The 13,376-nt window shown below is 51.5% G+C and overlaps 5 protein-coding genes and 1 non-coding gene across 6 annotated transcripts; 2 read left to right on the top strand and 4 right to left on the bottom strand.

Moving 5' to 3' along the window:
• Positions 1 to 1,078: 1,078 nt before the first annotated feature.
• QC764_500750 (uncharacterized protein) lies at positions 1,079 to 4,880 on the top strand. Its single transcript, XM_062947339.1, has 3 exons — positions 1,079 to 1,610; positions 1,680 to 3,755; positions 3,812 to 4,880. Exons 1-3 carry the CDS (start codon positions 1,164 to 1,166, stop codon positions 4,673 to 4,675), a joined length of 3,387 nt encoding a protein of 1,128 aa, XP_062798631.1. The 5' UTR covers positions 1,079 to 1,163; the 3' UTR covers positions 4,676 to 4,880.
• A 485-nt stretch (positions 4,881 to 5,365) lies between these two features.
• Positions 5,366 to 6,028, bottom strand: QC764_500760 (uncharacterized protein; the record flags this gene model as incomplete). The annotated part of the gene is made up of 2 exons (XM_062947340.1): positions 5,366 to 5,739; positions 5,833 to 6,028. 2 exons carry the CDS (start codon positions 6,026 to 6,028, stop codon positions 5,366 to 5,368), a joined length of 570 nt encoding a protein of 189 aa, XP_062798630.1.
• Positions 6,029 to 6,653: 625 nt separating this feature from the next.
• QC764_500770 (uncharacterized protein) lies at positions 6,654 to 7,259 on the bottom strand (the record flags this gene model as incomplete). The annotated part of the gene is made up of 2 exons (XM_062947341.1): positions 6,654 to 6,763; positions 7,004 to 7,259. The coding sequence occupies 2 exons, from the start codon at positions 7,257 to 7,259 to the stop codon at positions 6,654 to 6,656; spliced, it is 366 nt and encodes a 121-aa protein (XP_062798629.1).
• A 1,668-nt stretch (positions 7,260 to 8,927) lies between these two features.
• Positions 8,928 to 9,625, top strand: QC764_500780 (uncharacterized protein). The gene is made up of 2 exons (XM_062947342.1): positions 8,928 to 9,245; positions 9,309 to 9,625. Exons 1-2 carry the CDS (start codon positions 9,093 to 9,095, stop codon positions 9,390 to 9,392), a joined length of 237 nt encoding a protein of 78 aa, XP_062798628.1. The 5' UTR covers positions 8,928 to 9,092; the 3' UTR covers positions 9,393 to 9,625.
• A 1,266-nt stretch (positions 9,626 to 10,891) lies between these two features.
• Positions 10,892 to 10,988, bottom strand: QC764_0075080. The gene has a single exon. It is a non-coding gene; the product is annotated as a tRNA-His (tRNA).
• A 484-nt stretch (positions 10,989 to 11,472) lies between these two features.
• On the bottom strand, positions 11,473 to 13,308 carry QC764_500790 (uncharacterized protein; the record flags this gene model as incomplete). Its single annotated transcript, XM_062947343.1, has 1 exon — positions 11,473 to 13,308. The coding sequence occupies one exon, from the start codon at positions 13,306 to 13,308 to the stop codon at positions 11,473 to 11,475; it is 1,836 nt and encodes a 611-aa protein (XP_062798627.1).
• Between the last annotated feature and the right edge of the window lie 68 nt (positions 13,309 to 13,376).

Here is a 13,376-nt window from a genome sequence, read left to right as displayed (position 1 = left end):
CATGATTCGAGTGGTGCTGAGTTGGCTTTGCTGTATTTCTGCCTGGGATGGGAGGTGAGTTGCAATCTTTAACCATCCCAGTGGGGTTATGCTAAAAAGCAGTTGCAGCTGGCGTGTACATGGCCATGTTCTGGATCAATGTCTGGCCTCGCCAAACCTTGCCTGCGCTTTTGCTGGGAACGGTCACTTCAGCAGTTGCAATCTCCGTTCTGCCTTATGCGTGTTGGACCGAGAAAACCAGCGTCGTCTACGGCATGATGGCACTTGCCGGCTTCAGCGTGGGCAGAAACACAAACCCCGGATCGTTTGCATGCACTGGCATATTTTCCACACATGACAGCTGCCATCACCTGCATTGTCACGTTTGCTGTTCCTTTTGGAGGTACGATTGCCTTGACCATCATGTCGACTGTGTTCAACAACAGAAGCGGGATCAATCATGCTGACCCCAAGACGGGAATCCTGTGGGGATTCATTGCCTTGGTTCCCATCATGTGGCTAAGCGTTGTTCTGACCACATTTTTGGCAACGTATGGATCAATAAGAAGGGAAGCCATGAGGTGGTCCATGGTGCCTGGTAGTGGAGCATTGTTCGGGGTCAAAGGCTTGAGAAGGCGAAGATGGCAGGTGCACGGGATGAGTTTGGTCTACCTCTTGTTCCATTGAGTGAGAGAGAACCTTTACGAAGCTCCCTATTTATCTTACTAGCACCCTCCCCCCCCCCCCCTCCATACCTATTAACAAGCCTTTAAACTATCTTTAAAGGCCTTTTACTTATCTTTAAAGCCTTCAAACTATCTTTAAACGCCTTTTAATTATTTTTAAATCCTTTTAATCATCTTTAAAGGCCTGGTAACTATCTTCAAGGGGCAGGTGGGGGTTACTTGGATAAATAGGGGGCTCCGTAAAGGTTCTCTCTTGAGTAAAGAAGCTTGCCAGGTGCAGGAGGGGGCCTCTTGCGGTCTGGTGTTTCTAGGTAGCATGATTTGGAAGTCGCGACTCTGGACCCTACATCATACCTACCTCCCTTGTGTACGCGACTTCCGTCAAGACAATTGTGAAAATTTTCACGTTGTGTAGATTTTTGACTTCCTCTGTTTCTCTCTTCCACACCAGGTTCATACATCACCGCATCATCAGTCACATCACCCGAAACTGATTGCATGATGGCTGGTCCCCCGAACCAGAGGATCCAGTTCACCTCGACCGAGAGGCCGGTTCGCTCGCCTGGTCCTCGTGTCAGCATCCCTCACAAACCCTCCATTCCCCAGGTCATCACCGGAGAAGAGAAAGCCCGCCGAGAGCGCCAGCAGGAGAAAGAGAGAAAGGTCAATGTTGTTGAACATCTCATGTCACCCCAAGATGTCGCCACCCAGTACAGAACAATCATCAATCTCGACAAGCCGTCCGAAAGCTTTGGCCTGACCAGCCAACAGGCTGCTGCTCTTCTTCATGAGCACGGCCAAAATGTCTTGACACCTCCTAAGAAGCGTCATCCATTTCTCAAATATCTCGACTACTTGACCAGTCTCTTCAATCTTCTGTTGATCCTGGCCGGCGTGTTGGAGTACATCTTGCTCGCCATCGACTTCAAAGCCAACTTTCCCAATGTACGTTACCCTGGTGCCTTTTCATCCAATCGTCTTCTTTCTCTGCATACTTGCTAAGCCCCTATGCAGACTTATTTGGGGGCGATCCTCATCATAGTTGCCAACATCAATGCTTTCATCGAGTTCTACCAACAAAGCAAGTCTCAGGCTCTACTCGATTCGTTCCTCAACATGATCCCGGCCAAGTGCATGTGTCTGCGCGACGGAAAGCTCTCCCAGCTCGATGCATCTGCACTGGTCCCGGGCGATGTGGTTTTCGTTCGGATGGGCGACAAGACGCCAGCCGATATTCTGGTCTTCTCGGCCTCGGATTGCAAAGTCGACAACTCATCCCTTACAGGTGAGTCCGAGCCGCAGGATCGGACGACGGACAATGACATGAAAAATCCGTTGGAAGCACACAACTTGATGTTCAACAGCACTCTTTGCGTCTCGGGCGAAGCATTCGGCATCGTCATTCGGACTGGAGACAACACTGTGCTGGGGCAAATTGCTAGCCTCACGGCCGGCGAAGCAAAGGTCACCTCCCCTCTGACCGTTGAGATTGGAAATTTCGTCAAGATCATCGCCACAATTGCCATCTTTACCGCCCTGACCTTCTTCGGAGTCTCCTTCCCGGTGAACAACAACAATGTCTCTCTGGCTTTGAACTTTGCCATTGGGGTGTTCGTTGCGTGGGTACCCGAGGGTCTGCCAGCCACCGTCACCATCCTCTTGACCATTGCTGCCAAGCGCATGGCCAGTCAGAATGTTCTCGTCAAGGATCTCCAAGGAGTCGAAACGCTCGGAGCCATTACCTTGTTGGCAACCGACAAGACTGGCACGCTTACCCGAAACCAAATGACGGTCGCCAATATTTGGACTTGCGGCGCAATGTACGAAGCGGCGCGGGGTGCTCTGGTCGACCGTCGAATTGCCACCCCGGATTCGCCTGGAATTATGGAGATTCTTCACATATCATCCCTGTGCACCCGAGCAAAGTTTGACAGAACAGATGTGCCGATCTATCAGAGGGAAATTTTAGGTGACGCCACAGAGTCCGGACTGATACGATATGCCAGTGACCAACTTCTGGGGTTTGACAACTTGGCCGAGAAGTACCCAAAAGTCTTCGAAATCCCCTTCAGTTCAGAGACAAAGTGGCACATGAGCATCCACAAGAAGGCTCACAGCAATGGTGCATTGACTCTGTACATCAAGGGAGCGCCTGAGCGGGTTTGGCGTCTTTGCAATCGCCTTCTTGTCCAAGGGGATGGCAGCAATGCTCTTCTGACTGACGACCACAAAGGGGCGTACGATGATATCTACGAAGACATGGCTTCTCGTGGCCACCGCGTCTTGGGATTTGCAATGCTCGAGCTTCCTGGCGACCAATATCCCGAGGACTTTGCCTTTGACAAGAAAGCCAAGAGCTACCCTCTTGGGGACTTTGTGTTTGTCGGTTTGGCGTCTCTTCAAGATCCCCCCAAGCACGGAGTCCGCGAAGCGATTGGCAGTTGCCGGGCCGCCGGCGTCAAGGTCATCATGGTTACCGGAGACCATCCCCTCACTGCGGAAGCAATTGCGCGGAAGATCAACCTCATGCTCGGCGAGACCCGGGAGAGGGTTGCTAAGCGAACCGAGCGACTGATCGAACAAGTCCAAGAACACGAGTACAATGCTGTTGTTATCCACGGCGAGCAGATCGACGGACTCTCAGACCAACAGTGGAACGACATCTTCTGGAAGGACGAAATCATTTTCGCACGCACCAGCCCCAAACACAAACTGGAGATTGTTCGCCGGGCTCAAGAGATGGGCCACATCGTTGGTGTCACTGGCGACGGTGTGAATGATTCACCCGCTCTGAAGAAGGCTGACCTGGGCATTGCGATGAACAAGTCCGGTTCCGATGTTTCAAAGGAAGCAGCTTCCATGATTCTTCTTGATGACAATTTTGCCAGCACTGTACGTGGTATTCAGGAGGGCCGACTGATCTTTATCAATTTGAAGAAGTCCATCAAGTACACCATCAGCCATTCCATGCCGGAGGTCATTCCCAACTTGCTCTACGTCATTGTTCCGATTCCGCTTCCCCTTACCGCGATTCTGATCCTTGTCATTGACCTGGGGTTTGAGCTTATTGCGGCGCTATCATTCGCCTGGGTAGGTCAACAACTTTCTCTATCACATTTTGCAGCCGCTGACTTTTTGATCACCAGGATCCCCCCGAGACCAGTGAGGGTTTGATGAAGCTACCACCTCGGAAACCTGTCACCCCAGAGTCCGCCGAGAGATTTCGCCGCCGCCAGATTCGTCGCACCGGGGGTCGATGGGACCAGGAGGCCAATGTGGTCATACTGCCTCCCGAAAATCGCAGCAAGTTCAAGACTCTACTTCACAATACCGGTCACATCTTCACCAAACAGTACTGGGCCGACAAGTTTGAGGGTGGCGATGCCGAAGTCTTGGTCGACGGGCCTCTGCTGTCCTGGGCTTATCTCGAGATCGGAATCATCGAGGCCGTTGGCGCCATGTTTTCGTTCTTTTTCGTTCTTCACATGCGCGGTATCTCTATGCGTGATGCATATCTCATGCAAAAGGGCGCTGGAGCTCCGACAAACTACTGGACCAAGGACGCGGCGCCGTACAAGGGAATCGATGGCCAGACCCAGTACGACATCCTGGCCGAAGCACAGTCGATGTACTACTGGGCTATCATGACGATGCAGATGTTCAACCTTTTTGCATGCAAGACTCGTTATACTCTGCCCTTTGGTCGATACATGTTCGCCAACCGGGTCACCTTTTACTGCATTCTTGCCGGCGCTGCGCTCGCTGCCTTTATCATCTACACGCCCGGTGTTGAAATTGTCTTTGGCACCACCCGCAACTTGCTGCCCCTGTACTGGCTCATCCCTATGGCATTTGGCTGTTTGTTGATCGCCTACGCTGCTGTGCGTATGCTGATTACGCGCCACACCAATCCCACCAAGTGGAATCCGGAGATTGCTGGATTGCAGATGCACCCAACCATGTGGTCACAGAGATCTGGTAGCAGACGTGGGAGCAGGGGTGGCGAGTGATGGGAGGACAGATTTCGATGTGGCATGATTGAAAGGACGAGAAAGAAAAGATGTGGAAATGTACAACGGCCTCCAAGTGTTAGGTGCATGTATAACTTGTCAGATATTGTATAAGCGTTGCAAGATCAGGTTGTTGAGCAGCGATTGAAGTCTCCCGAAGCGATCAATAGACTTCCTGCTCTTTGGAACTGGGACTGTTTAGCATGTGTGGCGTTTGTGTGACAGGTTGGTTGTGTTGAAAGTGATGGTTTCTATTCGGCAAAACTATACTTTGTGACCCTGATGTATGTTGAACAGTCTTGTTATTTCCCCACAATGGCCCACGAGATTGCAAAGCCACACGAGAGGTGCCTCGGTTGCCATCAAGATTGCCTAGGTTGCGAAGCACCACCCCAATCCCACAGCGTCAGCCAACGGTGGCATGATGGCGATGCCGGTGTCGGCACCGAGACACCTGACGATACTGCATGCCCCTTGAGTTGTGGCTGACTTCTCGACGTTCATGTCTGTCAGGAGGGTGATTGTCATCTCGGGAACATGGTAAAGTTAGTCAGGATGGGGCGGGGGGTAGGGGGTAGAGGGTGGAATTGTACGAACTGTGTGAAAGTGCTTGCTGTCGTTATCCCTGTGAGGAATTGCATGGGGATCATGCTGGAGATGTGCTGGGTTTGTTTATTTTGGTGTCAGCACCTAGGTGGATAAGGAAGGGATGGGCGTAAGGGGGTAAGGGTGGGGGCTGATTACGGCGTTTGTCATCAGTGCTAGGCCGTAGCCTAGGGTGCCGAGGGAGCTGATGAGGATGAGGAGGTAGATGCCGCGGAGGCGGGTTTTTTTCGAGGGGGAAGAGGTCGTTTTCATTGGTGGTGGGTTGGAATTTCGAGATGGTGTGGCGGTAGTTCCAATCGAGGAATTTGCCTGTTGAGTAGTGGATGTTAACAGGGGGTAGGTGGGGGGTGTTGGTGGGAGGATGAAAACATGCCGGTTGAGAAAGACGCCGACAAAGCCGCCCCTGTCTTTAGATTCTGTGATATCGGCGATAACTCCGTATGTAATTGCTACCAGTGCTGTTGTCTGTCAATATCTTGGCCAAGCCAGAGCCATGAACATGGGTGTAAGAACCTACCTGATGCACCAGCACTCTGGAGCATACGAAGTACCAGGAGAGCGGCGTATGATGTTTGGAGGGCAATCCCCCGCGTTGGCAGAGATCATTAGGACGAACAAAACCATGAATGCGGGGGCGATCGCCGCCACGATGAGATACGTCGTCACGCTCAGGTTGACTAACGCAACGGACACTCCAAGATCGTGGGCGACGGGCACCAATGCGGGATAGTAGATGCAGCTGCTCATTGTTGAGAACGTGGCCGAGAATGATGCGGACATGCTGATCCATAACTTTTAACCTTTGGTGAAAACATAGTAAGGGGCCTCGGTGGCCATTGGAGTAGCCTCCTCAGTTACTTCCGCGTTCTTCTCAGGGTCGGAAAGTATTCCATCTTTGGGTGTTGAACTCCCAGTGACAAGAATATCTTCATCTTTTGGCCTCATTCGGTTTTAGGTAACGGATGCTGAAAAGTGGAAGTCTGTGTGGATTGTTGACAAGAAAAAGTACGCCGAGAAGTTGTGTGACTATCAACAGCGGGGGCGTGTTGGACATGCATGTTATATGCGGAATCCAAATATCTGAACCGATCGGGGAGAGGCCGGAGCTCATGCCATTGGATTTGCCTGATGCAAGAGACACAAAAAACACTGACCGCCTCCCGCAATGTGTAATCGAGGCAAAGTGAGTTCCCAATGATAACATCTGGTCTTCGCTTGACATCGTTAGGAAGTGTTCGAGATTGTTTCTTGTCCAAATGATAGGTACGTACTCTGGATAAAAAGTTTGGCCATTTTAACCTTGTATTAACTGGGTCTGGTTCTGCGATCCTTAGTACGTCTGGTTCGTTTTGTGGCCCGTCTTGATACGGTGCTAAGTAGCAAGGACCTTGAGATCATCCGTGACACTTTCAATCTTTACCTCGAAGCTCTTCTTGCCGTCTTGAGCAACTTTCCTTTCCTTCTCCTCTGCGTTCACTCTATCTACAAGCATCTTCATGTTGCCCGGAAAACTAAAAGAGTGTATGGCAGTCAGTGGCTTTGTCTTGGCAAACAACAAGTCACAGGTTCTAGCTTACATATCTCGGAGCTTGGCTTCGTTGGGATAAACGCTTGCAAAACAAACTTGATGTCGAATTATGTACATGATGTTGCGACTGTCGAAGTCTTCCTCGGGCTCCGATATAGGCACCTTCTTCTAATATTCCTTGAAGAAGGCCTTACCCAGCAGGTATCTAGGGTTACGGAAAAGGCCGAGTTCAAGCTCGCTGTGCGCCCACAGAGCATTGACGTCAAATACCAGGGGCGGTTCGTTGTCGAGTCGATATTTGACGTTACCAGGCCATAGATCGGTATGGCAAAGTGCTGGGTCAATGGATCGACCACCGCTTTCCAGCGGGCGCAGGTAACGGGGGAGGACTTTGGGCACAAAATCCTCCTTGAGCTTGGCCTCCTCCTCGCTGTAGGGTCCACGACTCATCTCTTCCCGCTCCAGTATGAACTTGTGTGTTTGGTCCACCAGACCTCCCACGACTCCTCCCAGTCATTTTGCTGCTTCAAGTTCGCAAAGCGCGTCATGACTGTACAAGAACATCGCCGCTCGCATCGATACAATGTACTTCTTGGGCACCCTCACATAGACGCTCAAATTCGGCTGTCTACCTCAAGTCCTAGCTCGCCCTATCTATTCCAACAGGCGCCGAAGCATATGTCAAGGAGCTGCTTCCAGACTCGGACACTGTCACCTTAAGATGCCTCGCGTTATGTCCTTGCTACCGGTTACCTGCGGTTACGTGTCTAACTTGTGAGAACAGGATATCAACGATAATCTCCGTCACGTATCCAAAGATATCCAACTGTGGTCATTTTTGGAAGGGACACCAACAGCTGATGTAATGATTGTGGATAAAACATCTGCTGTGATTGGTACGGAACTTGTTCATTACTATGAGCTGACCATGGACAGAAGGGCTAACCGGATGTGCAGGGCTACCGAACGAGAGAGCTGAACATCCCCCAGCTGATCAGCGACATCTCTGCAAATTTACGAGCAACTCGGACTCTTGTTACATAATACTCCGTGATAGCTTCAAGACCACCATCGAGCTAGTTGACAAAGACTGTTAGTAGCCCGGTTCATTCTGCTCATCATTGCCTGACTAACCTCGGCCACAGATAATCTCCGAAGAAGTGCACCAATGAAGGCGACTTCCCGGGCTCTCGACGTTGCAACATCCGGAAACCGACCTCCTGAGGGTGCAAGATCGATGCCATCCAGGAACCTGCTGCTGTCCTGGTCAGAAAGAATATGACTGACGACAACTCTACCGACCCTGAAGACCCCGAGCCTGTTGCCCCTGCCGAGTCAGCTGATGCATCGCTTTTTTGACGAAGGCAATGCTATCACTGTGATCACACCTGTCGGTGATGACAAGTTGGTTTTTTGCGGCCAGGAAGATGGCACGGTTCCTGTACATGAGATCAAGACTAGGAAACAAGTTACGGAACTGAAAGTGCACTCGGCAGCTATTCAGCAGATTGAGTGGAACTCGGCCACACGTCTTCTAGTCATCATGGATGCTTCAAGCCGGTGCAGAGCCACTCGCTTACCAGTCAAACTCCAGGGCCCCGTTTTCACCCCTCGCGAACACATGTCATTTTCAACAGAACAACCACCCTGGCTGTCTCGCAAATCTTGACTAGACCCGACGGACATGCTGATGCCGTCTCACGGGCTTCGTCTCTCGAAGGAATCAAGGAGATCATCGGACTTACACGCTCCACCGTGATCTTTCACACTCGCAGCGGTTGGATATGCTCGCTGAAGTTGAAGACATCCCTGAAGTCAAGTCGTACGCAAGCCACCTTTATCTTCCTCCTTTCTGGCGCGTTCACGGGGACTTCTTGCTCAAGATGGTGGTCAAGGACACTGTGACGGTTGCCCATCGGGATGATTTAATCGTCATGCATGGCTTTCTTAAACTTTAAACATAGGCAAAACTTGACATAGAATAAAATAGAATTCTGTTGGTTACCGTCTGACAGACGATTACAGTCGACAATTGAACGTATCTAGTATAGATAGAACTTAATCAGGGGGCCCCCGATTGGAGAGTTTATCATGTGTCATGAAAACAACCCACGTCACAAAAAGCAGCGCCCATGAAAGCATTTGTGACGTCACCATCTCCCTCTCCAAATATTGTGCGAATCTTCAAACAGAACAACCTCAACCACCATGCAGAAAAGCCCGTTCTAATCTGAAATGTGACATATCCATCGAACCTCGTCTCTGTACAAAAGCCAATTCAAGATGCCGACCCTCAAAGACAAGAACGGCGAACCGATTCACGAAGGAGACCATGTTTTTGCCCGCTCGCGAGGCGGCAGACATGAGGGGGAGGTGGAGAAGGTTGTGACGACGGAGAAGGAGGCGGAGAAGGAAGGGGTGAAGCACCCTCCTAAGGTATGTTGAGCCGGTGTACAGAGGTGGATAAATGGAATAAGGCTGATGATTTGTCTGTGACAGGTGCTGTTTACGGATCAGCACGGACATCATGTGCAGCATAATCCTGAGGCGTTGCAGCATGGGGTGTATAAGAAGGCTGAGTAGGAGGTGGATTGCGGTAATCTTTATTGGGAATCGTCAAGGAATGGAAAGGAGGAGGATGGGAGCAAGTTGTTGCGTGGAAAGGGCAGAGTTGAGAAATCACCGGCGGTCCGGGTTGGTTGCTGGACAGGGTGTGACACGTTCAGGGAACTCAAATAAAATGCCTCTCGAATATCGTGTTCTGGATCATAAGTCATAATTCTGGTAAAGTACAAAAAGGAGGTCATCAAGTCACCAGTGCCCGTTCCTGTCCCATATTTAAGACTCTCCCGCGCCTCCAGAATCTGGAGCCATGCTTGTACCAACGAAAACAAACAACACCGCAGCGTAAGCCGCCGTTGCTGCCAGCACGTCTTTACCGCCCAGTCCCTTTCGTCCAATGGCAAGGACGAGGATGAACAATACCGTGGCAACTGAGACGGTGACCAGGCTCGTGTTCCTGTCCGGTTTCAAGACCATCAGAATCATGGGTGCGATTACTGCAATGCCTCCTTGTTCTGCCTCTCAAACCGCACTTTTCTGTTCAATTCTCGAAAGCTGGCGCGAAACGACCCGGATTTAAGTTCTTCCAATTCACTTATGTTTGGTACAGGCCTGTGACTGTCAGGGAGAACAATCCTTTCGCGCCATTCCGTATCAACTATCGACCTCATTTGTTGCATGAATCGACGGTCTCTCGATCCAAGGGATTCAAGAACCCTATCGACAATCTTTTGAAAGCGGGATTGCATCAATGGGTCGATCAATGATATCGTCTCATGGGATCAGGTTTCAGAGTTACGAATGGCATCAGCTATCAAGGGCACATCGATCAGAGGCAAGAAGTACTCGTCAATATGACAAAATAAATGAAAGATTAGGTCCCTTATCGACTGAGAAGTGACTCCATTCTTGAATTCAAAGTCTCGCCGCCATGTAAGATGGTACGCCGTTGTCGAATCGTCCCTCGGCTCTGAGATCGATTTTGCTCGCACATCTCTGTAGCCGTGGCTATCATCTCCACTCGAAGACGCAGAATTACTTTTTTTGCAGTGGGAGGAAGCTCATGACCAGAAAGCGTTGAGTCTCCCGGCTCAACGACGTCAGCGCTTTGTTGGTTTTGACGATGTAGGCAAGCGTCTCATAGTCATCACGCAACTCCATGATGTCGACTGGGTGACATACAAAACCTAGGGTGCCAAGCAAATATTTTTGTAGAAGATGATGAGTAGGCTCACTCTTTTCTTTGCTTCTAAAAGCAACATTGCGGCCGAGGTGCAGCCAAGGCAACAGGCGCTGCCGTCCACTCGACGTCGTCAGCGCTTCAGCAAGGATTTGCGACCGAGTAGTTCGGTGAACGGGAGACCTGTTAGTGTGGGAAAGAGCTATCTCGAATATTAACGGGTAATCTTGTGCTTGGTGAAGGTGAAGAAAAACAGCCCTTAAGCGAATGGAGAGGCAGCTTGTGGTTATTGTCATGTATTGAAAATTCACACCTTTTTCCCATCCAATAATACCTCACCGGGTGACTAGTCTAGTGGTCAGGACGCTTCGTTGTGGTTGTTCTCAGAACATCACATACGATCCGAAGAAACCCCGGTTCGATTCCGGGGTCGCCCATATCTTTTGCCTTTCCGCACTACCTCCAACACCTACGTCAAAACTGTCAGGAAGATGATGTTCCAACATTTTTCCCTTTTCTTTGCTTCTGAGCCCGCACATCTTCTCCATCCACTCAGCCGTAATATGCAAGGATGACTGTAAGTTAACCAGGGCAGCCCAATGCTCATGAACTGATTCTCTTACAGGGGTACTGCCCGCTTCTGTGCAACGCTACTCTGATGATCTCAACATGCTGCAACGACATTCTTTGCATAAAGCTCATGATACAATCTGAATTGCTTCAAGTCAATCTAACAGGCTGCTCCTTAAGCGAAGGTATCTAGGCAGGGTATCTGTTCTTCCCAATATTCTTCATCAACTGACCCCCCCAATGCTAATGCTACAATGTAATAACACCCCAGTAATGATACAGCAAGTATATACAAAATGAAAGAAATGAACAAAATAAAAGTTCACTCCTCCAATGAATGAACAGACCCGATCAAGCTTCGACAGCCCTCTGATTCCCCCCCTTCTCCCACAACCCACTAATCTTCTTCTTCAACCCCATCCTCTGCAGAAGCGGCACCTTCCCCTTCACATTCCCCGGGCTAACCTCCCCGCTCGAAGTCCCACCACTCTGACCAAGAGGCGAAGGCGAGTAAAGCGACACAGGCAGCGCACAGGGCGGCACATTTCCCAACTGCAACGGCGCCGGTCTCCGCTGAGACAACGTGTTGGGCGATGGCAACCCAAGATCAGTCTGATAGGGCGCTTGGCCGTTCTGTTTCTGCAACGTCCGTCTCTTTGGTTCTTGCTGGATGGGGTTGGGGGTTGTCTGCCTTGGTGGAGGGGAATTAGGTGGGATGGGCAGCTGTCCCTGGTGGCCGCTGCGGTACCCGCTGTCGGCTGATTCCCTTCTGCTTTGGACACCAGCGAGCGGGAGGTTAGGCTCGGAGTGGTTGGCCAGGATGGACATGTGTTGCTCTCTTGCGGCGGCCCATTTTCTGCCTTCGGCGACTTGGTCTTCGAAGCGGCGGGAGGTTTTGCTTTGGTTGCTTCGGAGGGAGGAGGCATCGTCGTTGCTGGTGTAGCTGTTGTAGCGGGGAAAGACAGGGGAGAGGGGGCTGGCGGGCATGGGAGGGCGGGTCTCGCTGCCGCGGCGGGAGATGGGGGAGGAGTTATTGCTGCGGCTGGGAGGTGGTGGGAATCGGAAGTCAGATTCGGATTCGGGGGAGATGCCGACCCTGGATGATCGGGTGGTGCGGTTTGTTCCTGAGCGGGTGATGTTCGAGGTCGTGATGTGAAGGCCGCTGGCTTGGAGCTGGTCTTCGTCCTCTCCTGAGGCAACGTGCTCGTCGATGCGACCCATAGGGCCTTCGTCTGTGGATTTGCGGATGCTGCGGGTGGTGGTCCTCCTGACGCTGGATCGCCTTGGGCCAAATGGAAGAGGTTCGGATGGATGCTCAGGGGAACTGTCGCTTGAGCCCAGCGCTGTGTTGGGTGATAATGCTGTGTCAATTCTTGCCGTGAGTGTATCAGGCGGCGTTGGCCTGCCTTCACTCTTGGCACGGCTCACGGGGGATCTCTTGTTCATGTCTGGACTGGAGGGCAAGCCGATCATGCCAGTCCTAGCAGGAATATGTACTGTGGTCTTGGGTCGTGGCTGACGACCACGTGGTTCCTCCTCCTGTGCTTCCGCATGCTCGGGAATCTCAGCCGGTGGTGGCAACTGCCTGTCACCGCTTTGGCGCAGGGTGGACGCACGACGAGGCATCAAGTTGAGGTCTGCTGAGCTTACACGCCGGTGTGAGTGAGCCACGGAGCTCCTCCGCCTATCCTGACTTCCACTCCTATCCGCCTTCTTGAGTCCATCCGATGTCCTGGGTCGAGCTGGAATGGTACCAGAAGACTCCGAGTTGACAGATTCCGTTGGTGAAACAGCCCTTGACTCCCGTCTTTTCTTCTCTGGAAGCTCCTCAAAGTCCCTTCCGAATGTGTCGGTCTTGGGTGTTCTGTTGGACCGGCTCACACTTGTCCCTCGTCGTGAAGCTGTGCGAGACCTTCCCCGGCGAGCGGGCTGGTCATGGGGTTGCTCGACTGGGACCTTGGCGACGACAAAGTCAAACTCGTGTTGTTCAATGGCGATGGGGCCGTGGACAGGACATGAGAGAACGTTGCCGGACAGCTTGCGGATAGCGTCGACCTCGACAGACAACTCCGGTGGGCAGTACTTGCCACCCGTCTCGATGGCCTTGCTGCACTTCATCCACTGGATGTAGAAATGCTGCTCACCTTGCTTGCAGCCGGTGTATGGCGTGTAGTCGTAGGTACACATCTTGACGAGAAGCTTGTGGCAACGAAGCCGGACAACAAAAGAGAAGACACGCTCAAGATCAACTGATG

Source organism: Podospora pseudoanserina, chromosome 5 (genome assembly GCF_035222485.1).
Source record: "Podospora pseudoanserina strain CBS 124.78 chromosome 5, whole genome shotgun sequence".
Taxonomy (NCBI): Eukaryota; Fungi; Ascomycota; class Sordariomycetes; order Sordariales; family Podosporaceae; genus Podospora; species Podospora pseudoanserina.
This window is presented reverse-complemented; position numbering and strand designations above follow the sequence as displayed.